This window comes from Drosophila suzukii, chromosome 2R, assembly GCF_043229965.1.
Source record: "Drosophila suzukii chromosome 2R, CBGP_Dsuzu_IsoJpt1.0, whole genome shotgun sequence".
NCBI classification, from domain to species: Eukaryota; Metazoa; Arthropoda; class Insecta; order Diptera; family Drosophilidae; genus Drosophila; species Drosophila suzukii.
Window position 1 is genome coordinate 9,096,569 of NC_092081.1, and position 20,764 is coordinate 9,117,332.

The 20,764-nt window shown below is 41.6% G+C and overlaps 5 protein-coding genes across 7 annotated transcripts; 4 read left to right on the top strand and 1 right to left on the bottom strand.

The window, feature by feature from the left end:
- Positions 1 to 7: 7 nt before the first annotated feature.
- LOC108009807 (trafficking protein particle complex subunit 2-like protein) lies at positions 8 to 836 on the top strand. Its single transcript, XM_017074481.4, has 5 exons — positions 8 to 168; positions 223 to 392; positions 454 to 541; positions 603 to 682; positions 745 to 836. Exons 1-5 carry the CDS (start codon positions 136 to 138, stop codon positions 788 to 790), a joined length of 417 nt encoding a protein of 138 aa, XP_016929970.1. The 5' UTR covers positions 8 to 135; the 3' UTR covers positions 791 to 836.
- A 451-nt stretch (positions 837 to 1,287) lies between these two features.
- Cpr47Eg (Cuticular protein 47Eg) lies at positions 1,288 to 1,786 on the top strand. Its single transcript, XM_017071965.4, has 2 exons — positions 1,288 to 1,322; positions 1,392 to 1,786. Exons 1-2 carry the CDS (start codon positions 1,311 to 1,313, stop codon positions 1,731 to 1,733), a joined length of 354 nt encoding a protein of 117 aa, XP_016927454.1. The 5' UTR covers positions 1,288 to 1,310; the 3' UTR covers positions 1,734 to 1,786.
- Positions 1,787 to 4,654: 2,868 nt separating this feature from the next.
- Positions 4,655 to 6,464, top strand: TpnC47D (Troponin C at 47D). 2 transcript variants are annotated; one of them, XM_070995125.1, is made up of 4 exons: positions 4,655 to 4,834; positions 5,443 to 5,617; positions 5,675 to 5,926; positions 6,362 to 6,464. In XM_070995125.1, the coding sequence occupies exons 1-4, from the start codon at positions 4,670 to 4,672 to the stop codon at positions 6,388 to 6,390; spliced, it is 621 nt and encodes a 206-aa protein (XP_070851226.1). In that variant the 5' UTR covers positions 4,655 to 4,669; the 3' UTR covers positions 6,391 to 6,464. The 2 variants fall into 2 exon arrangements, with proteins under 2 accessions (XP_070851226.1, XP_016927985.1); XM_017072496.4 differs by lacking the exon at positions 4,655 to 4,834 and adding an exon at positions 4,999 to 5,063.
- A 1,314-nt stretch (positions 6,465 to 7,778) lies between these two features.
- Cpr47Ef (Cuticular protein 47Ef) lies at positions 7,779 to 14,727 on the top strand. 2 transcript variants are annotated; one of them, XM_017072282.4, is made up of 17 exons: positions 7,779 to 8,114; positions 10,660 to 11,356; positions 11,619 to 11,738; positions 11,889 to 11,927; positions 12,105 to 12,137; positions 12,200 to 12,265; positions 12,327 to 12,443; positions 12,502 to 12,573; positions 12,784 to 12,816; positions 12,876 to 12,932; positions 12,994 to 13,092; positions 13,399 to 13,602; positions 13,662 to 13,694; positions 13,755 to 13,820; positions 13,879 to 13,950; positions 14,061 to 14,105; positions 14,433 to 14,727. In XM_017072282.4, exons 1-17 carry the CDS (start codon positions 8,100 to 8,102, stop codon positions 14,642 to 14,644), a joined length of 1,980 nt encoding a protein of 659 aa, XP_016927771.3. In that variant the 5' UTR covers positions 7,779 to 8,099; the 3' UTR covers positions 14,645 to 14,727. The 2 variants fall into 2 exon arrangements, with proteins under 2 accessions (XP_016927771.3, XP_070851223.1); XM_070995122.1 differs by lacking the exons at positions 12,784 to 12,816; positions 12,876 to 12,932; positions 12,994 to 13,092; positions 13,399 to 13,602.
- Positions 14,728 to 15,129: 402 nt separating this feature from the next.
- On the bottom strand, positions 15,130 to 17,132 carry Cpr47Ee (Cuticular protein 47Ee). The gene is made up of 2 exons (XM_017072495.4): positions 16,511 to 17,132; positions 15,130 to 15,876 (listed from the first exon to the last, which is right to left on the bottom strand). The coding sequence occupies exons 1-2, from the start codon at positions 16,958 to 16,960 to the stop codon at positions 15,220 to 15,222; spliced, it is 1,107 nt and encodes a 368-aa protein (XP_016927984.3). The 5' UTR covers positions 16,961 to 17,132; the 3' UTR covers positions 15,130 to 15,219.
- Between the last annotated feature and the right edge of the window lie 3,632 nt (positions 17,133 to 20,764).

Consider the following 20,764-nt stretch of genomic DNA (forward strand, 5'->3'; position numbering starts at 1 on the left):
AACATTTTTCTCGCTGGCTGTTCCCTGCCTTGGTCACACTCTCGATGGCCGGTCTATCGATAACGGGCCAAGCAGCTGATATCCTCCCACCTCTAGCGTAGAAGTAAACAAATAAACACCCAGAAATAACAAAATATGGCATTTTGCATAGCAGTAATTGGCAAGGATGTAAGTTTTATTTTGCATGATTTTTATAATTAATAACATACTGAATCTTTAAAGAATGCCCCCCTATACTTGACCACATCCGATATGGAGCAGGAACTGGACTTGCAATATCACGTACACGCCGCTTTGGACGTCGTGGAGGAAAAGTGCTTGATTGGCAAGGGAGCTCCCGAGTCCAAGGAACTCTACCTGGGACTGCTCTACTCCACAGAGAACCACAAAATGTACCAGCATTCCATCGCATCCAATTGTATTTTTATCACTAAAAGGTGTATTTTGTTACAGCTATGGTTTTGTGACCAACACCCGGGTAAAGTTCATAGTGGTCATTGATTCCAGTAATGTTGCTCTACGGGAAAACGAGGTCCGAGCGGTGGGTATCCATTCTCGTTCGAACAATGGACTAAATAACTCTCATTTTCCTTATCTTCCAGATCTTCCGAAATCTCCACTTGCTCTACACAGACGCCATCTGCAATCCCTTCTACATTCCCGGCGAATCGCTGACTTCCAAGTGAGCCGTCTAGAAACTAGTACGTCTTACCATTTTCTCACGTATGATCTTTATCTTTGCAGGAAATTTGATCGCGCCGTCCAGAAACTGATGAGCGGCAATGCCTAGCTGTAGATTAAAACTGAACGAACAATAAAGCGAATTATTTACCAGAGACCTATGTTTTCACAGGAGGGATGTCAAGGTGGCCGCCCCAAGCTAGATTCAAATAGAGATACGCACCAGAGATACGCAAACCGGTCGCTGGCCGGCTGGTTAAAGCCGAAAATTATGCAAATTTAACATTTTTGACGCAAATAATTCGAGAATTAATTATATCTTTACAATGTGTCTGCTAGTTGACACATACTTAGTTAATGTCTCCGTGTCGAACTCGTCTTCCGTCTGTTTTGCGCTTTGGCTTGGAGTCCACCAAGATCTTTAACTGATCGGCAATAACGAGGCACACATAAACATGTATTTTGTGTTATCTTATGCATAATTAATGAAATTAAATCGTACGCGTCACTTGACTTGAACTTGGGCGCCACCGGCAGAGGCAAACAAAGCATCCTCGGTATCATATAAAAAGCCGGCAAATGTTTCAGTTCGATATCAGTTAGCCTTCTCAAGTCTTTCAACAAACAACATGAAGTTCTTCGTAAGTGGCCTTATCATTAAAGCGATCCTCAATGGATTCTAATTGACTGGTTCCTTGGACTCCTTGTAGATTGCTTTCGCCTGCCTGTTGGCCCTCGCTGCCGCCAACGAAGATGCCAATGTCCTCCGCAACGACGCAGAGGTGAACGTGGACAGCTTCAAGTCCGCACTCGAGCTCGACAACTCTGTGAAACTCCAGCAGGAGGGTAGCCTTCACGGTGATGAGTGGATTGTTAAGGGAAGCCAGGCGTGGACCTCTCCCGAAGGCGAGAACGTGGCCATCGAATACGTCGCCGATGCCAACGGTTACCAGGTGCTGTCCGCCAACCCTCCTCTGCCCACCCCACCCCCAATCCCAGAGGCCATCAAGCGCGCCATTGAGTGGATTGCCGCCCACCCTTCCAAGGAATAAATATTATAAATAATTGTGTTAAAAATAAATGTGTTGAAAATTAAAAAAAAAAACGTTCCAAACATCTTTATTCTTATCCAAAAGGATCAATGCATTTTAACATGCAGCGCTCATACAAATTTGAATATTCAAATACCTCATTAGCGGACAGAAACAAGTTTGCCTAATATTGAGGGTCAACCAGGCAGACGAATAATATTAGTATTTCAATAGGTGTGACAGATGATCATTATTGATGTGCTGTCCCTGAACTTGGGGTCTCCCAAAAAGTTTCCACTTTCGATTTCGTTTATCAATCAGGGGATTCCCCATTACCTCTTTGCATACTTTTGGGCAGATGAACTCCACCCACGCAACAAAAAGATCTCTGGATCGATTTCGTCCCATAAAGACGGGATAATTTCCCATCAAAGAGGTTATTAATAAAAGATATATTCTAAACTTGGATTTGTGATAATAATTGACAAGCTCATTTGTTTAGACGTAGTATGGAAATTAGAAAATGGGACTAAAATTTATTAAGATGTTTCTCCTTTTTAAGTTAGACAATCTAAAAAAAGAATTTAAATTGATCTTGAGAGCCAAAACTAAGTTTTTAAAACTACTACTTTTACTGGCTGAAAAGGTTATAGTTAATTTTTCTGTGTGGGGACATTTAGCAATCCCTATCTAGTCACGTGATCGCGATGGGATAATCAGGCTCTTTGTTGTCATAATATGCGATGCAAATGTTGGGCTTTCGGTCTTTGAAAGTGATGCGACCGATTAAGTTGCGCGATGCAGCTTATGCCGCAGCACTTATAATTATAACGACGGGCAAAGTGAATGCCAACGTAAATTACGAGGTGCAATCAGGGGCAAAAGTAGCTGTATCCGAAGTAACTAAAGTGGTCGATCCGCCGCGACGATCAAGGCTAGACCTCGTCGCCTAACAAATGTCAAAATAACATTGAAAAGCCTGCGCTCCGGTTACCGATTTGCCGCCAAATCAGTTGATTCTGATTCGCATTCGGATTCTGGGTCGTTGAGGCTAATCGCTCTGGAAGCCCAACATGAAAACCCCGACAGACTGCAGGCGATGAAAACGAATCTCAACGATGATGGATTGAGATGGTGAGAGGGCGATGTTTAGATGCCAACATGCTGTCAGGGGATCGAACCGGGAGAACACTGGGGAAAAGTGCCAATCAACTTTTGGTATGCAAAGAAAAAATAAGTTTTTCCAGTTTATTAAATCGATAGAAAAAAGAGTGAAATAAAAGACAAGGTCAAAAGTATTTAAGAAGCAAATGTGATAATATCTGATTATATTATGTATTAAATATATATTATATATTATATATATATTATATGTTATATTTAAATATATACTATATATGTATTATATTAATCTAAATATAAAAAATCATGTAAATAAATATTTGTTTTCTTTTATATTTATATTACAATAATTGGGATATTAAAATATTTAAGTCTTAAGTTTAGACACAATATGAGCATCAAACAATAACTTTTAATATTTTTAATAAAAGTCTTTCAATAGGTCAAAATTTTCAAACCATCTTCTTTATAGAGAATATTACAAAACTTAGGATATTGAATATTAAAGTATTAAGTAGACTTTAGATATTTGTAATATAAGAACCTAGCAACAGGTCAACATTTCGCATCCGAATTGTCAAATCATATTCTCTATCTAAAATTCAAGTTGTATTTTCTGTGTAAATCGCAGAGCATTCCCATATGCATCGATTTCCTAATTTTCCGAATTCTTTTCGGAACCAAATTGTATTTTCCGTGTAATTCGAATGGTAAACCCATAAGCATCCGTTTTCGAATTTTCCGAATTCTTTCATTTCTTGCTCGAGCTCAGCTGCTGACCATTTCTAATTCCTGGCATTTTGAGATATGCGTCTCATATATAACTTGCTAATAAATTAATAAGAACATAAACAAATGGTCAATATGTCACCATGACGTCAACTTTTTGGCGGCTGCTTTGGCTGGCGCTGTCATAATTCGTAAACAACATTTGGTTTCCTCAATTTCCCCAATATTCCATAGCCCGCATAAACAAAGACGTTGTTCCGAAAATGTGTGCCACACAAACAGCAATTTTTATTAAAATATATAAATCAATTTGCATATCATGGCTGGCATTAAACAAAGCGAAAATTAATATTGCGGCTGATTTAAATCTGGTTATACGTACTATATTGGTGTAGGAAGCAGAATCGCAAGAGACAATATTCGAATCGTTTATAAAAATGTTTTAGCACGTTGTTCGTTTGATATTTCCATGATATGTATATGTGTATATGTGTGGAATGATTCCATCCTCTTAATTAATGTCGATTTTTAATTGCTCGTTAATTTGGTCGAGTTTTAAAATGATTTTATGGGCTCCGTGATTGATTCATAAAGCGTGTCGTCGCTGGGAATTGGAAAATGTGATCAGATTTGCTCCAATTATGAGTGGATATCGGATACATATTTAAATGAGCAGCACTTAAGCGTACACTGAGGGAAATCGGACTGCTGAACTTGGGCTTATTTCGGTTTCATCTCGAATTCGCATGTTAAATACCCAACGAAAGCGAAACTTAAATTTTAAAGCCGTAAAACAGGGTTGGTTCTCAGTTTCCCGCGGAGTTTGTAGTTATTTAATTTGCCATAAACAAAGACCAGTATCCGTCCCAAAAGTATAAAAAGAGATGTTTATTTAAATAAGGTAATTTAAGACATTTTTGTATTGTCATTAAGCGTGTTTAATTTTAACAGATGGTGACAGCGCATTTGGAACTGGTTTATAATCAGCATGAGATAGAATCACTCCAGGGGCGGGCGGATCTTATAGGGATTTTTCGCGCAGTGCTGCCTAAAAATAGTCATTGTTAAGCCTAGCAAACCACTACAAAATCGTATGGGGTGGGTGGATGCGGATCGTCTGCTCTTGGCGGTGGTGGCATTGGTGGTGTTGCTTTCTGGTGGCCAGGCACAGTAAATTCGGCACTGCTCAATGGTTTTACAGTGCTTTTCGTATTTTCCATTCTTTTTTCACTCCACACAAAAATGAGAAACACATTTTAAGATTTCCCCAGGTTGGTGTGTGCGTTTCGCTTCTTTTGTTTATTTCCCCTGGTTTTATTTTCGAAATGCTGCTGAAAACCATAAATTAGCTTGTTACTTTTGGAATGCCTGGCGCTGTGTGTGGGTGTGTTCTGGTCTCGGGGATCTCGAGAGCCCCATGAAGAAGTGGGGAACCGAATCAGTCGTTAGCGGTGATCGATCTGGTGAACAACTAGCACAGGATTTAACATGGACAACATTGTGAGTGGTGCTGGATTAATGGAAATTTGTAGGATAACCTTTCTTTTGTGGAGAAGAGAGCATATTACTTCTAGGGTTATAGGATAATCTGATACTTGCCCTCTGCGTTTTTTATTTATCGGTCCTTATTTTGTATAGTTTTAAGCCCAAAACCTTTTTTAGAGTAAGTAATGCATCAGATCACTGCTTTTTTTCAATACAATTTATCAAATCAAGCTAGTATGAGCTATTCTTTTTTCATAGAGTAACATCTTTTTAAGAACCAGGCACTTAGAAAACTGTATGACAGTAAAATAATGGTTTTTGATTAAATACATAAAAATAATTTGAAAAAGCCGGTAATCATATTTAAAAACACTCAATATAATTTTTTCTTCAGGATGAGGACCTGACCCCCGAGCAGATTGCCGTTCTGCAAAAGGCATTCAACAGCTTCGATCACCAGAAGACCGGCAGTATCCCCACTGAAATGGTGGCCGATATCCTGCGTCTTATGGGTCAGCCCTTCGACAGGCAGATCCTTGACGAGCTGATCGATGAGGTTGATGAGGACAGTGAGTTTTTGAAACCATTTTCACTTGTTTCCAAACTGATCCCTGGTTTTCCCGCAGAGTCTGGTCGCCTGGAGTTCGAGGAGTTCGTCCAGCTGGCCGCCAAGTTCATCGTGGAGGAGGATGATGAGGCCATGCAGAAGGAGCTGCGCGAAGCTTTCCGCCTGTACGACAAGCAGGGCAATGGCTACATTCCCACCTCCTGCCTGAAGGAGATCCTCAAGGAGCTGGACGACCAGCTGACCGAACAGGAACTGGACATCATGATTGAGGAAATTGATTCCGACGGCTCTGGCACCGTTGATTTCGATGGTAAGTGTGCGGTCCAATTAGCCGTCGTCAGTGGGGCGATAAAAATTTTAAATTCCTTGGCCCGATGCCAAGGTATTTTCCACCCAAATTATATCAATTTGTTGGATGGAGCTCCCCAACCCCCGCTGAGAAGGGGAGCCGCCCTTGTGGCGCTCTATTTATAGATCCTTAGATCTTTACACAGAGACAAGCAGATCGTTTTGCACTAGATTTAAAGAGGAAGAACTAGATCTAATATTTAAAGGAATGTACGCTTGTATTTGTTTCAATTGAAAATATTGCTCATTTTAGATAGATTTTTTCAATGTTTTTCTTTTTTCTTATAAAATTATTTAAAGTTTAATGGTTTTCTGTCACTTTACCTATCAAACCCCTTATACTTCAACTTTTGTTTCACCCAATTAATTATTTTACTTTCACTTTCGTTTATTACAGAATTCATGGAGATGATGACTGGCGAGTAAGCATTTTGGACCCATCTTATCTAATTAATGTCTACCCACAACACCCGAGGCTTGAATAAACGTTTTGTATTTTATTTCTACGATTGAGTAATCATAATTACGCTATAAATAATCCGCTTGTTCAGGAACTGCCTAGCGTAGAAAAACCCATAGAGCGGCAAACATTCTATGAGCTGCAGTTCATCTGCATCCGAGTTGAGTCATCTTAATTGCCACCCTCTGACTGTGGATTATTATTAAATTTCGATGTTTATGCAATGTGCTGGGATGGGGGCGTGGTCGTCGGCTCATTTGTGTGTTAATTTGGCAAGGCCACTCGGCGTATGAGTGATGCATGTTGCGCATACGCAGCGTGGCCAGTTGTCAAGTTTTTTGTGCTGCTGTTGCTGTTGCTGTTCTTTCGATTGTTTCTCAGCTTGATCGGTTGCAGTGCGTGCAAATACCTTTTGCCACTTGGCTGGCGTTCTGGTCCGCACAGCTGTGACCATCCCAAGCAGAATGAGACCCACTGACAACATGCTAGATGGTATGCCTTTCCAAACAGCCAGCTCTGTTGGCTGGCCAAATGTCAATGAGCATTCTCCTTGTTGCCAAAAGATGTCAAGCATTTACGCTAAACTTGGCCGCCGCGACATGCAGTGAGTTTTCCCAAAAAAAAACATCGAAAAGAGGCAGCTGCCCTTTCTGAAAAGTTTACGAAAATAAAAATGGAGAAGGGGCTGGGGCAGATGGATGCTGAATGTTGGATGTTGCCACCAAGTGGAGCAACTTGTTTTGCGCAATGTTAAGCCTTTCGGCCGGAGGGTGTCGATATTAGTGGTATTTATAGCCGTTTCGAATCCAGTTTGCTGCTTTGCCCCAGCCCAATCATTAGGTGAAAGGTCAAAGACTGGACGCGATCGCGGACGCCCTGCGAAAGAGCCGCAAGTCAGATTTATTGACATCCGCCTGGGCAGACTTCTCAATATGCGATTCTTGACACCGAGCGCATTAAAATGGTTTCCCAAACGTGCAATTCAATGGAGATGAAGCTGAATGATGATGATGCGCTCGAGCGTTGAGAGACTCGATTGGAATCCAATTTACGAGCACCACCGCTTGCTAATTTTTACCCACTAACCGAGGAGAGATGTGGCTGAGAGCGTTTGTTTAACAAGACAGGGTACATTGAGTAAACGAGATGCCGCCGTTGAGACAATAGTCGAACCCATGCACCTCGGATGGGCCACCTCCGCCTTCGTTTTTCGTGCAATTGTTTTTTCCTCAGCTGGGGGAACACAGCCAGCACCACCAGCACCACCACAGCTGCACACGATTGCAATAAATGCCATAAAGTATCAAAATCTCAGCACTCGCTCAGCTCCAAGCTCCAAGCTGCGAGCTGCAAGCTCCGGCTTCAGATTCAGTCTCAGATTCAGCTGCATTTTCGTTCATTCCATTCCATTTGATTGCATTTGGCGCCAAACCAAGTATAAAAGCTGGAGAACCTGGGCTGCGATCGGCACACAAGTACCGTGACATTCGAGGAGCCACAACACGCGGTGGCAGCAGTGGCAACAGTGGACTCAGTGCAGCAAAGGACTCGCGTGGATTACCCTAGTTTTGTGGATAATTTGGTTTGGAGAGGGCTTTGTGGCCAAGGATTTGTGGGTGCATCAAGGATTCGTCTCTTTTTTTAACTGGGATTATACAATCAAAAGTTGTAAGCAATGGCTCTTAAATGGGTAAGTTCAGTGAAGGATAAAAACTATCTTGAATTTTTCATGGAAAAACAGATTTTAAAAACCTTTAAAAAAATGGCTATAGTTTGTAAAACCAGTGATTGAATTGCAGCATAGTCCTTTAGACTATTTTATATTCTAAAATTAACGAAAAAATGTCTTAAGTCCTTTTTTTTAATTTGAACTGAACATATTAATTAATATTTAATTGGTTTCATCAGTCAATTTCAAAAAACATTTCCAAATATGTGTTAAAAATTGGTGATAAGCTAGTTTCGAGGATATTGAACAACGAAGTCTACTATTATTATTTCAATAAATTTAGTCATAACTCAATTGTTCTGCATCTTGAATTTTAAAGATTTAGTAAAGCAGATAATAACAAATTTTAAAATTCAATGAAACTTAATGGTCGTACAACTTTGGGACATTTTTCGTTTTAAACCTACATTAAGAATACGCACATTAGAGTGTTAAATTGGAAAAAAAAATTTTTGCTTCACTTTAAATATTTTTGAAGAGAAGAAACAAGTACAAAAACAAAGGAAAAATAAAAAAGGATTATCAGCCTCTTTAAAATCTTTAAGTAAGTCAGAATCAAACTAGCAAAGAGATTTTAAAAGTACTTTCACTTATTTTAATCAAAAATGACAAAGATTCAAGGGGATTTAACAGTAATTGATCAGCGTAGTTCCCGATCTCCACTTGGAATCTCTCAAAATTCCACAAAAAAGAACAAGCCTAAACAATGGACCTCAGGAATGCCCCATCTCCGGCTGGTAAATTAGCAAAGGATTTCCCCATCGCACTTAGCATATCCGATTGTCTTGCAAAGACCAAGTGATTCCCGGCAAACGCATAAATTAACAGCCTATTTGCAATCGGAGATGGCGGATGGCACGCAAAGTTGCCCAAGATGGATCGGTCGTGGCCGACCCAGCCCGCCCCCAAAGCAGATCATCGAAATGGAAGCAGTGGCGACCCAATTGGCAGCCCATTTGCAATTACTGCAATTATATTTTCGGTTGCGAAACTCTGTCGAAGATGTCTAGCTGCTAGGTGGTCACGAACTGCAAAAGACTCTCACAGACTTCTGGGCCCCAATATAGAGATTCAGGCCCAAGGGGCAGGCGTTGCTGTTGGTTGCATGTGCCACACAGATGATGCCGCCAGATGATGAGTCAGTGTGGCAAATGTCAGAATTTTGCACATTGCCACATTATTTCATTATTCAGCTGCAGCGCGACAAGTGAGCTCATGCCAATCGATGGAGCTGTTATGTTTATGTGGCCCAATGGAATCCGTAAACGGTTTAAACTTCAACTTGACACTCGCTGGTCGATGGAGGAGCTGCACCGCTTACTTAACCTTCCCAGCCAGCAATTCTCAGTGGATCGTCGTCGCTGCCGTTCACACGCTGCTGCATCTTCAGACGTCTTCTGTCTAACAAGAAGTCCATAAATACCAGAGTTCGCTTCAGGCTGCGACAACTCCGCTGATGATCCGCTCGATTGTGGGTAATAGTCCCCGCCGCATTTGCAGCCTTAATGGGCGACGATCGGATGCAACAATGGAAAACGTGAGCGGATCGGATCGGTTGGGATCGGGTGGCGAAGCTCTGTCAATGGGCGAATGTTCCATTGATGAAATGGCCGACATTTGGCCACACTCTTGACCCCGATTGAGGTCCCGAGCGGGGTCAGGTTGCAGTGCTGGACAAGATTAGGTGTGGGGAAAGATATGTGTTTGCCCAACTCAGGGTTAAATTTAGTAAACGAGGCCTAACTTTCAAATTTTAAAATTCTTATTTATTTTAAAACATTTTTTTTTGAACACCATCCTATCTGATATATACTTGAAACGTAATATATTTATGTTGTGCAATCTAAATGCAATCATCCAATCTTTTTCATAGATACGCTTAAATGCGCTCTTTCTAGAAATCCTACTTTTCAAGAAATATTGATTTTTGAACTTACAAAATTATATTTATTATTATTATTATTAAAACTACAAAATAACTGAGGGTTATAATAATACAGAGCCATAGCGGGAAAAGATCTTTAGCTCATCTAAGATATCTAGACAGAAGTATACTTAAAACCTCTTCTTCTTTATTAATCATAAGGTAAGAAACAAATAAATATTCGGAGCTGATCAAATAAGTCGTTTATAGTATGTAGGCCTTTAATCCGTGTTTGCTAATTTAAATTTTATATTTTCCCTATTAATAGAGGCAATTAAAAAGGTAGTTAAGCAGACCTGTTTATTTCAGCATTATAAAGTGCTAACACATTTAATAATCTCTTAAGATTTATGGTAAGCTACTTAATGATTACATGCAGATGTAATTGCCAAATTTGTAAACAATTAGCCAATATTTATTTTGCAATCACATAAGTCAACCTATCGAAATGTGTTGCTCCAGGCCAAATTCAAAGCGTGCAACTCGATGGCAAAGGCTGCATTCGCATGAACTTTCCACTTACCTTGCATAAATTTGAGATGCCACTAAGCCAATCCCACCTGATTTTTGCATCTTTTTCAGGCTCTGGTGATCACGACGTTGGCGGTGGCCCAAACAGCCAAGCTGGATAACAAATACCTGCCTCCACCGGCAAGTGCGGCCAGTGCAGGCGGCAGTCCGGGAGCAGGGCTCCAGGGACCAGGAGGTGGCTTCGGCGGAGGTGGCGGTGGACCCGGTGGTGGCTATGGCGGAGGCGGAGGAGCAGGTGGTGGCGGCTTTGGAGGCGGTGGAGGAGCAGGTGGTGGCTTTGGGGGAGGAGGAAACAACGGTCTGGGCGGCTTTGCAAACGGAAGACCCATCGCTCCTGGCGGAGGTGGTCCACCCGCTCCACGTCCCAGTTCACCAGGTGGTGGTGGTGCTCCTCCAGCCTCTGGACCACCAATTCCCATCCTCTCATTTGTCAATGAGAACGATGGCGATGGCAACTACCGCTTCAGCTATGAGACTGGAAATGGCATCAAGGCCCAGGAGGAGGGCACCGTAAAGAACAAGGGATCCCAGAATGAGATCCCCTCCGTGATGGGATCCTACTCCTACACGAATCCCGAGGGCGAGCTCGTCGAGATCATGTACACGGCGGACGAGAATGGCTTTGTGCCCACAGGCAACGCTCTGCCCACTCCACCACCCATCCCGGAAGCGATTGCCAAGTCTCTGGCTGCTCAGGGCATCTCGGTGCTGCCGGGTGGTGGATTTAGTGGAGGCTCTGGAGGACAGGGTGAGTAATAGTAAATACCTATGCGATGAAAAATAAATTAACATTTTACGAACAATAATAACAATGAACCAAAAATAATGAGTATTTCTTGAGCGTTATAATCCTACTAAAGTATTTTTAGTGATCTTCCTTAGCTCACAATAAAAATAATAGGTTTCTTAATAACCAAGTAGAACCTATGAAATATAAATGATTGTGATGTTATATACCTTATAAGAAATATGAACTCGATCTAATGCTGTTGTATATTTTTGGTTTGCAGGTGCTGGTGGCGGCGGAGGCGGTGGTTCAGGATACGGTGGCGGACCAGGATTTGGAGGCGGTGGTGCTGGTGGCGGAGGAGCAGGCGGAGGAGCAGGTGCTGGCGGCGGATATGGATCAGGTAAAAGTCATTGCAAATATTTTTAAATCCAAAGTTATACAGAAATTCCTTATAAAACAAATTCGTTCGTATTAAATCCCATTCGCAAAAGATTTTTTGTACCTCTATCAATATTAAGTACTACAGATTTTACAAATATTTATTTTTTAGGAGGCGGCGGCGGTCGTGGTGGAGCACCAGGTGGTCCAGGTGAGTTAATATATTTTTCAATTTTTTATATTCATATGTATTACACGATCCTAACATCTTCAAGTTTTGCTTATAACTTAAATGCGATATCATCAGTCAAAAATTGTACAATATAATTATTCTTTAGAGATAGCATAAGACAAGAATTGACGAAAATAACAATTTATTTGTTTGCAGGTGCGCCAGGTGGAGGCGGTTTTGGCGGACAAGGTAAATGATTTTACCTACTAAATAATTGCATACTTCGGACTAAAAACACACTTACTTTTTAGGAGGTGGTGGCGGCTATGGCGGAGCAGGTGGTGGAGCAGGTCGAGGCGGATCTCCAGGCGGTCCCGGTAAGTATATGAATTTCTTTAAAATATATAAAGGGCTTGCTTTAATGTTTGTTATTTTCAGGAGCTCCAGGTGGAGGCGGATTTGGTGGAGCCGGAGGAGCTGGCGGCGGATATGGAGGTGGAGGCGGAGCCGGAGCCGGAGGCGGCCGAGGTGGCGGTGGAGCACCAGGAGCTCCCGGTTAGTTGAATTCCTTATTTGTTTGACAATATCGTAATAATACATTTATAATTTTTAGGTGGCGGTGGATTTGGTGGAGCCGGAGGAGCTGGCGGCGGTTACGGAGGCGGTGGTGCTCCAGGAGCTCCCGGTAAGTATTCATAAATACATTTTAATTTTGTATTATTCCAGAACATCATAAGTAATCGGCGATCTTAAATTAAACCAACATAAAATTATTATTATATTGAAAACAAAACTAGTTATTGTTAAACAATTACTGATTGTTGAAAATTTTAAAATTATTTCTAGTCGTTATAATATTTAAAGAGTCAAATGTAACCGATTCTGTTCATTTCAGGATCCCCAGGAGGCGGAGGTTTCGGAGGACAAGGTTAGTGATATTGAAATTTTCTTTTCTTCGGCTTGAAATAAGTAAAATATATTTTGTAGGCGGTGGTGGTGGATTCGGAGGAGGTGCCGGACGCGGTGGTGCTCCAGGTGCTCCAGGTAAGTTGAAAGATATCAAGGACATCTTAAATATTTTTTCTAAATTGTTTTTAATTTTTAGGTGCTCCAGGTGGCGGAGGATTTGGTGGAGCCGGAGGAGCTGGCGGTGGATACGGAGGCGGCGGCGGTCGCGGAGGTGGTGGTGCCCCAGGAGCTCCCGGTGAGTTGATTCATTTATTTTATTGATGTTTTTGGAATTAGGTATAGACCAAAAGTAACAAAAAATAATAATTAAAAAATATATATATATATACAAATTCAAAATTTAAATCACTTTATGATTCTGAATAAAAGAAACATCTTGGGAAGACTTTTAAGAAAAAGAATCTTTTTCTTTTCTAATGTTTTGCAAAGACGAAGCTACCAAATGTCTAGTACGTGTTGTTTTTTATTATTTTAAAATTTTGAAATGCCTACTTTCTTTCCTTATTACGACAGTTTACTTATTTCTTTCTTATTTGTTTAGGATCACCTGGCGGAGGAGGTTTTGGTGGTCAAGGAGGAGCTGGCGGTGGATATGGAAGCGGTGGCGGCGGAGGCCGCGGTGGTGGTGGAGCCCCAGGTGCCCCAGGAGCTCCAGGATCTCCAGGAGGAGGCGGTTTCGGAGGACAAGGAGGTGGTGGCGGATACGGTGGAGGCGCCGGACGTGGTGGTGCTCCAGGAGCCCCCGGTGAGTAAATAATACGTTATTTTGTTTTTTTTTCTTAACAAACCTTTTCTAATTGACAGGCTCTCCAGGTGGCGGAGGATTCGGAGGCCAAGGTTAGTAATACCTCAGTTTGTTACCCTTCAGATTTAAATATGTATGCATATTTTTATTAGGAGGTGGTGGAGGATTCGGTGGAGGCGCTGGACGTGGTGGTGCTGGTGGAGCCCCAGGAGGTCCTGGTGAGTAACTAATTCTCCTTCTAAATTTTTAAAAAAATAACCGGTTCCTTTCTTAAAGGCTCTCCAGGTGGAGGCGGATTTGGAGGAGCCGGCGGTCGCGGTGGTGCAGGAGGAGCACCAGGAGGTCCTGGTAAGTATATGATTGGTTTTTATGGATTTTCATTTGATTTTGACAAGGCCAACTAGTTATAGATTTTTAACATCTGTTGTTTCCAATTTTAAATAATTTTTTTTCTGTAGGATCTCCAGGCGGACCGGGTTATGGCGGTGGTGCTGGTGGACCAGGTAATATATATATATAAATTTGGAATAAAAGTTCGTCTTAAGAAAGCGATTTTCATGGGAAACTAAGTGAAGAATTGCAGTTGAATAGTGTATACCTAGACGTCATTAGAGAAGTGTTGTTCCCACGCATATCAAGTTAGCTTAACTAAATTTTTGCGCAGATATTGTTGCTTGTATTACCCACGATCTACTAACGATCTTTCATAAATTATATTTTTTGACTTTAAAGCGAATCTTGTGCAGTTACAAGGTCTTTTTAGCAATTTGACAAATAAGAGACTATATTATAAAGGGTCAATCTGATCACGATCTTTTCTTTAATTGCAGGAGGAGGCGGTGGTCGTCCAGGAGCTCCAGGATTGCCCGGTGGCAACCAGTACGTTCCGCCCCCAGCCGGTGGCGGAGCACCTGGTTCGCCCGGAAGACCAGGATCAGGACCTCCAGGCGCAGGATCGCAATACATTCCTCCTCCCCCAGGAGCGCCTGGTGGAGGTCGTGGAAATGGAGAGTTCAATCCTCAGACAGGCTATAGCTATTAAAAGAAGAAGAAGTCCCAAAACGCCTATCAAATCTCTCAACTCGAAGAAATGTCATTACAATGCTGGCTGCCCTAAATGTTCTTTCACTCAAATGGTTAATTTATTTATGTAAGCTTCCCTTTTCCCCCTTTTCTTTTGTGACAATGTGTGTGTGCCACTATCGAAATAAATGAATCTTGAATACTTGAAACCACGATTTTATAATGATAACCTGGGACATCCAGGAAGGAAGCAGTATAACTTTTCAGATGCTTGTATTTTATGCCATTGAGTTGCGACTACATGTTTGGACTAACTAATCGTTTCAACTACAATAATTTGTTGAATTACTTCTTTGTGGACTTCTTTAAGCGTCTGACATACTGGTTATGTTCTTGAGTCTGCCCCTCAGTTGTTGGGTGATAAAGGCCTGTTGTTGCTGAATCTTGAATACTTAAAACTACGACTTTATGATGATAACCCGGAATTCCCATTAAAACAAGCAGTTTGACTTTTCAGATGCATGTATTTCATGCTTTGAGTTGCGACTACATGTTTGGACTAACTAATCGTTTCAATTATAATATATTGTTATATTATTTCTTTGGGGACTTCTTGAAGCGTCTGCCATACTGGTTATAGCCATAGGGATCCACTAGATTGTTGGGTCTGCCCCTCAGTTGCTGGGTGATCAGGGCCTGTTGCTGCTGCTCATTTTGTTGCTCCTTCTGCTGTTGCTGCTGCTGCTGCTGTTGCTGGTTGAGATTCTGTTGCTGGTTGAGATTCTGTTGCTGTTGTGCCTGTTGGGCCGTGAGATTGCTGCCAAAGGATTGCTGGCCAAATTGTCCAGCATACTGGCCGGGTAAATTACCAGAATGCAGCTGATTAAACGGCTGATCTGGCTGATATTGCCCGGAGTTTGGTTGCTGTTGCTGTTGGAAGTTGCGTTGCTGTTGCAACTGTTGCTGCTGCTGCTGTTGTTGCTGCTGCAGCGGGGTCAAAGGTTGTTGCCCCGGAAGCTGAGGTCGGAAGGGGGCATTGGGCAGTGGTGGTGGCAGTTGGCGGAAGGGCGTCTGATAGGGATTCAAATTTGGATTTAGCAAGCCTTGTTGATAGGGTTGGGCACCCGAGAAATATTGCGGGGAGGCTGGAATTCCCGTGCCCTCCGCCCGGAATCCGTTCTCGTCGGCGATATAACGCACTGTTATCGGAGTGCCCTCCGGAGAGGTGTACGAGTAGGAGCCTTGGATTACCTGTTTGTTTAAGAGAAAAGTTATTCAACATTTTTGGAATAAGCACCCAAAAGTATGTCATGAGTTCTTTAAAGTTAGCTAGTGATACGGCGAAAAGATTGCTACGTAATGTTACCATCACTTGATTAGGATCTTCTGATATTTAGTATCTGAGATACAAATTAAAGCGATTAATCAGAATTTAATAATTAAATGTTTTGAAATTGCCCTTAATATTTATGATATAATCTTTATTTAGGAACAATGTATATCACAGTATCATCACTAGGTAAAACCTACTGTTACCTTCGAAGGATATTCTTTAAATTCAGTAATGAGTTGGTGATCAATTTACTATAATTAAGATACTGTTCAAAGTTTTCTATTCAATGCAGACCAAACCTTAAGAGTGGTGCTGGGAATGTAGTAATTTTTATAAAAGAATATTAATAACCTTTCTAGGAAAATAAAATCTATGGTCTAAATATCTTCTGCCATAAATATGAATTTTGTTTTAGTTAAACTCAAATGTTTTGGCGTTTGCCTCAATAATTATGATATCACCTTTATCATGAAAGGAAAAAAAGTGACCACACTTAAGAATTTCCCAGACACTGGCAACAACTTTGAAATGCATTTTTATGATTGAACCCACCTGTGCCTCGACACCCTCGCCATATCCCAGGTTCTTAACATAGCCCTGTGCCTGGGCAGTGGTTCCATCGGCCGATGAGTATCCGTAGGAGAAGCTACCATCCAGATTGAGTTCGTTGTTGTAGGCCGTGATGGGCACGTAGTTCTGTTGCTGGTACTGGTTATAGCGGGTGTAGGGATTTTGGAGGGCAGCTCCAGTTAGCGGAGGGGCCAGGGGATTCAAGGTATTTCGCTGACCCGGAAATAGTCCTTGACCCTGAACGGGATTGGGCTGGCGGCGCTGGAAGGGATTGGTTGGCTGTTGCAGTGGTTGCAGAGGAGGCACCTGCCCCCGTTGTCCTTGGAAGCCTGCTCCTGGCAACTGAGCATGGCTCACGGATATCCACAGACTGGCCAGAACGCAGGCCACCCAGCGGAGGTGCCGGAATCGAGGGGTTCGGTGTTCCGACATTTAGGCTGTCAGTGGGCGGGTACCGTGGATCATAAATCTCGCGAACGGAGCACAAATTACACGCTCGATAAACCCGACGTCTCCACTTATAGAGCTGGGAACAGTTTTGAAAAGATCCGATCGCGTACCGAGAAAATCCGTTGCTGCCACTGGAAGTCACTGATCGAAAGTCGTGCCACGACTGCAAATGCGGCTCCCACTGCCAGCCGTATTTATGCGGTTCTCGATCGCCGATCGGCGGAACAGGCCCTAAAGCTCAGCGTTATGGTCAGAACAATCGGTGGCTTCCTGTGCTCTGGCTATCAGCTTCTGACTGCATCTCGATGGTAATCTCCCGGGGCGGCCAGTGTAATTTATCTGCGTGTTAACAAGCCGCTGGGGTGGCAGCTTTATTGGTTTTTTATCGGCCATTGACAGAAGGACAAACGAATTTCGTTTGGCTTTGGCTTTGCCTATGGTTTTGACTTGGGCCGATTGATATCTTCATGGTGGGGCCACCTTCCGCGCACTTGTTTATGAGCCAGCCGCAGCCCCATATGCAAATTCTGGGCCTTTTTGCCCTAGCACTTGTCTTCCCATCTGCCTCGAAGGCGTTTGTCTGAGTTATGTGCTGACAGCGGGCAGTGTATGTACATCCATTGCCCCTCATTTTCCCTTGGTCAAGGTGGAAGTCGGACCTCAACCTGGCCTACAAACATCATTTGTCAAATGGAATGCCAGAGAGTTAGATACTGCTTATCCCCAGGATAGCTTGAGAGTTTTTCGGGGCCTGAGGTGTTCCATTGTTCCACGCTCCACTGGGGTTATTCATCAATCTCTGGTACTGCTTCTGGGATTGCTCATGTCTAGGTGTGATGTGATCGCCATCACTCATTTATAACTGCCAAGTATCTGGCAGATACATTTTCGTTTGTCATCTGTATGAGCTGCCATTAAAATTCGAACATGTCTTGTTCCATGTTCAGCTCGAACTTTAATTGCATATGCTAATTCTGAGGAGGTTTTCCATTTCGAAGCAAGGTCAATTTTTGCAATGATCATATAGGTCAACGTTTTGATATTTGTTCGTTGTAAAGTTGAGCAAAATTAACAGACCGAATAATTTTTCTTTTGCCGTCAAAAGAATCAAACCAATCCCTTTTATGTTGCAAAAAGATAGCAAACTAATATTTGAATATTATTATTTCTTATCTGCCAAGTAGCATTCGGAATCTGCCTAAAAGGTTACAAAGGTTTACAATTTTATACAAATGCATCTCAGCCGAAAAGTATTCTACACAAATTTTAGAAAAGTAAATAACATCCACATTCGGTTTTTATAACTTTTTAATGCGCTTCACATAACAAGTTAAAAATTAAAAATAAAATAATAAAATGGTAATATTGAATTGTTATATAGATAATAATATTTTGCATAGGTAATATAGTTTGTTTTATACATATGTATTTCAACCTGGTAAAAGTTTTCCAATCGATTAAACTTTAAAAGTCTACAGTTCCTTGATGTCCCATATTCAAAACCAGCCGATAAAGCTAAACATTATAAAAATTTGGAAATATCATTTCATGTTTGTGATGTATTTTTAGAAAAACTAGATAAAAGAAACAGCACCTTATTTCATTTCATTTGTCGTTGTTGTATACATCCTAAACTTTTTAGCCTTCAGCTAAGGATCGAATTTGGTTCAAGTTTTAGTCCACAAATATTATAAGTCCAAAGAAGTACTAACCAGGATTTGTATCCACTTTACACAATGTATGTAAAATGATCTGTGCATTATGTTCACATTGCATCCGTAAGTCTGTAGCCCACATTAAACAGTACACTTTTCATATGGTGCCTTGCAATGTCGTATAAGGTATAAGCCAAAATCCCATGAGAAATCATTTGTTTACCTTTCCCAAAATAGTTTGACCCAATAAGATGCCCAAATGTGAGTGCCAAATATTAGTTATAAATATGTTTTGGTCCACATTGGCCAACCGTCGCCTGATTGATTTGCCATTTGAATAATTTCCGAAACCGGAGGATTAAACAGCAATAAAACAAAGCGCCGAAATGCGGGAAATCAAGCGAGGTGGCGATGCGGGGAGCGACATAAAAGTGGCTTGCCAAATTTATGCAGAAATGCGAGACACAACAAGTCACAATACAATGTTGTTGGCCCGATGAGCAAACCGCATTAAAGACGGGTCGGACACTCCTCCCACGATTCCATGAGCTGTAGGCTTCGGGCTCTAGCCTCAGATCCACCTAAAAGTCGGACAGCCACGGCGACGGTTATTAATAGACTGTAGCCCGAAAGTTGCACTGCAATCTCGCGATGGCTTAGATGTTTTTCTCGCAGACTGGGCCTGACATTTTGTAATTGTGAATTCCATTAGTTAGAAATTATGGCCGCCAGCGCGGCTAATTGATTCACTTTGTGGCAGTGCGTAGTGCGACTGCAACTGCATCTTTGGATCGGGGGTTCTCTCTTCGGGCTCCAGCTGGTGAATCTTAACTAAAGGTTAACGTGTCGCAGCTCTGAATTATGACCTCGTCGGCATTGCGGCTGCTACATTAATGAGTTTCCACTTCTGTGGCAGGCGCGTCAAATGTCGCTCTGCGAAAGCCACACTCGAAAAAATGTGGCAGGATCATTAGTTAATGAAGACATCAGTTCTTTAAAGATTGTGTCTCATTTGTACGCAATTTGTGAAGAAGAATAGGAATATGGCAGATAATTAGCCAATTTATTGAAAAGGAGAAAAAAGAATGAAAGAAATACTTAATATGAAATGTTATTATACCTAAGGCTCATCAAGTTATTTGGTTGTTAGTTATTTTTTAACCAAATTTTTAAAACGCTTCAAACATTCAACCACACAAAGGTACATAGTTCTCTAGGAAATATATATGTAATATTCTATAGTATCTAATGCTTTCTAATGTTGATTTAAATATTACCATAACATATGATGAAATTAAATGTTTCTGCATTTTTGTAGTATATTCAAATAGGCAGATATTTATTTTTACCATTTCATTTTGTTATCAGTGCATTTTAATTAGAAATGGTGTTGTGATTTTGATTCCGGAAGTCTTAGAAAAGTCTTTCAACTAAATGGATTTTATTTTAGCAACTATTTATTATGTTCTTGCTCTAGCCACTGTTATGGTTTTGTAAACTACAATTAAAAATTCATTTAAAATTTAGACAACTTTCCACGTATTCCTCGAAGTGCATACTTGTAGTATTACCTGATTCCGCGGGATTTAAACCAACTCACCGACTGGGGAGCCACAAAGAATCAATTTATTAACACGTTGCCCGAGAGCCTGGCCATTTGGCAAGTGGAACTGGAAATTGGAACTGGGCGGGCCAAGGCAAATGCCAAAATGCAACTTCTGCCGCAGTGTTGCTGCCTCTGTTGCTGAGTTGCGAAATTGCTGGAAATTATTATTGAATTCTTTTTGTCTTACCGTTTTCAGTTTGCTATTTGCCATAAATGTTAGCCGCTTCTCAAAGGCCCAGGCACAGAGGTGCCCACCCACTGTAACAGAAATCCAGAGCCACAGATCTCTTGGAATTTGCATAGAAGTCAGGTGGAGCAGTCGGCCGTTACCATTTCTGCACCTTTCGCCTGCCACAATTGTGTGCCGCAGCGCCAAATTGTGACAAATTTTATTAGCTGCTGCACCTTGGTAACAGAACCCACGCGACTCACATGTGTGTTCATGATGCTATCTGCATTGTAAACATGACATGTTACCTGCTCCACACTTCTAAATGGCCATTTGAAATGCAAATCTGCGGTTCA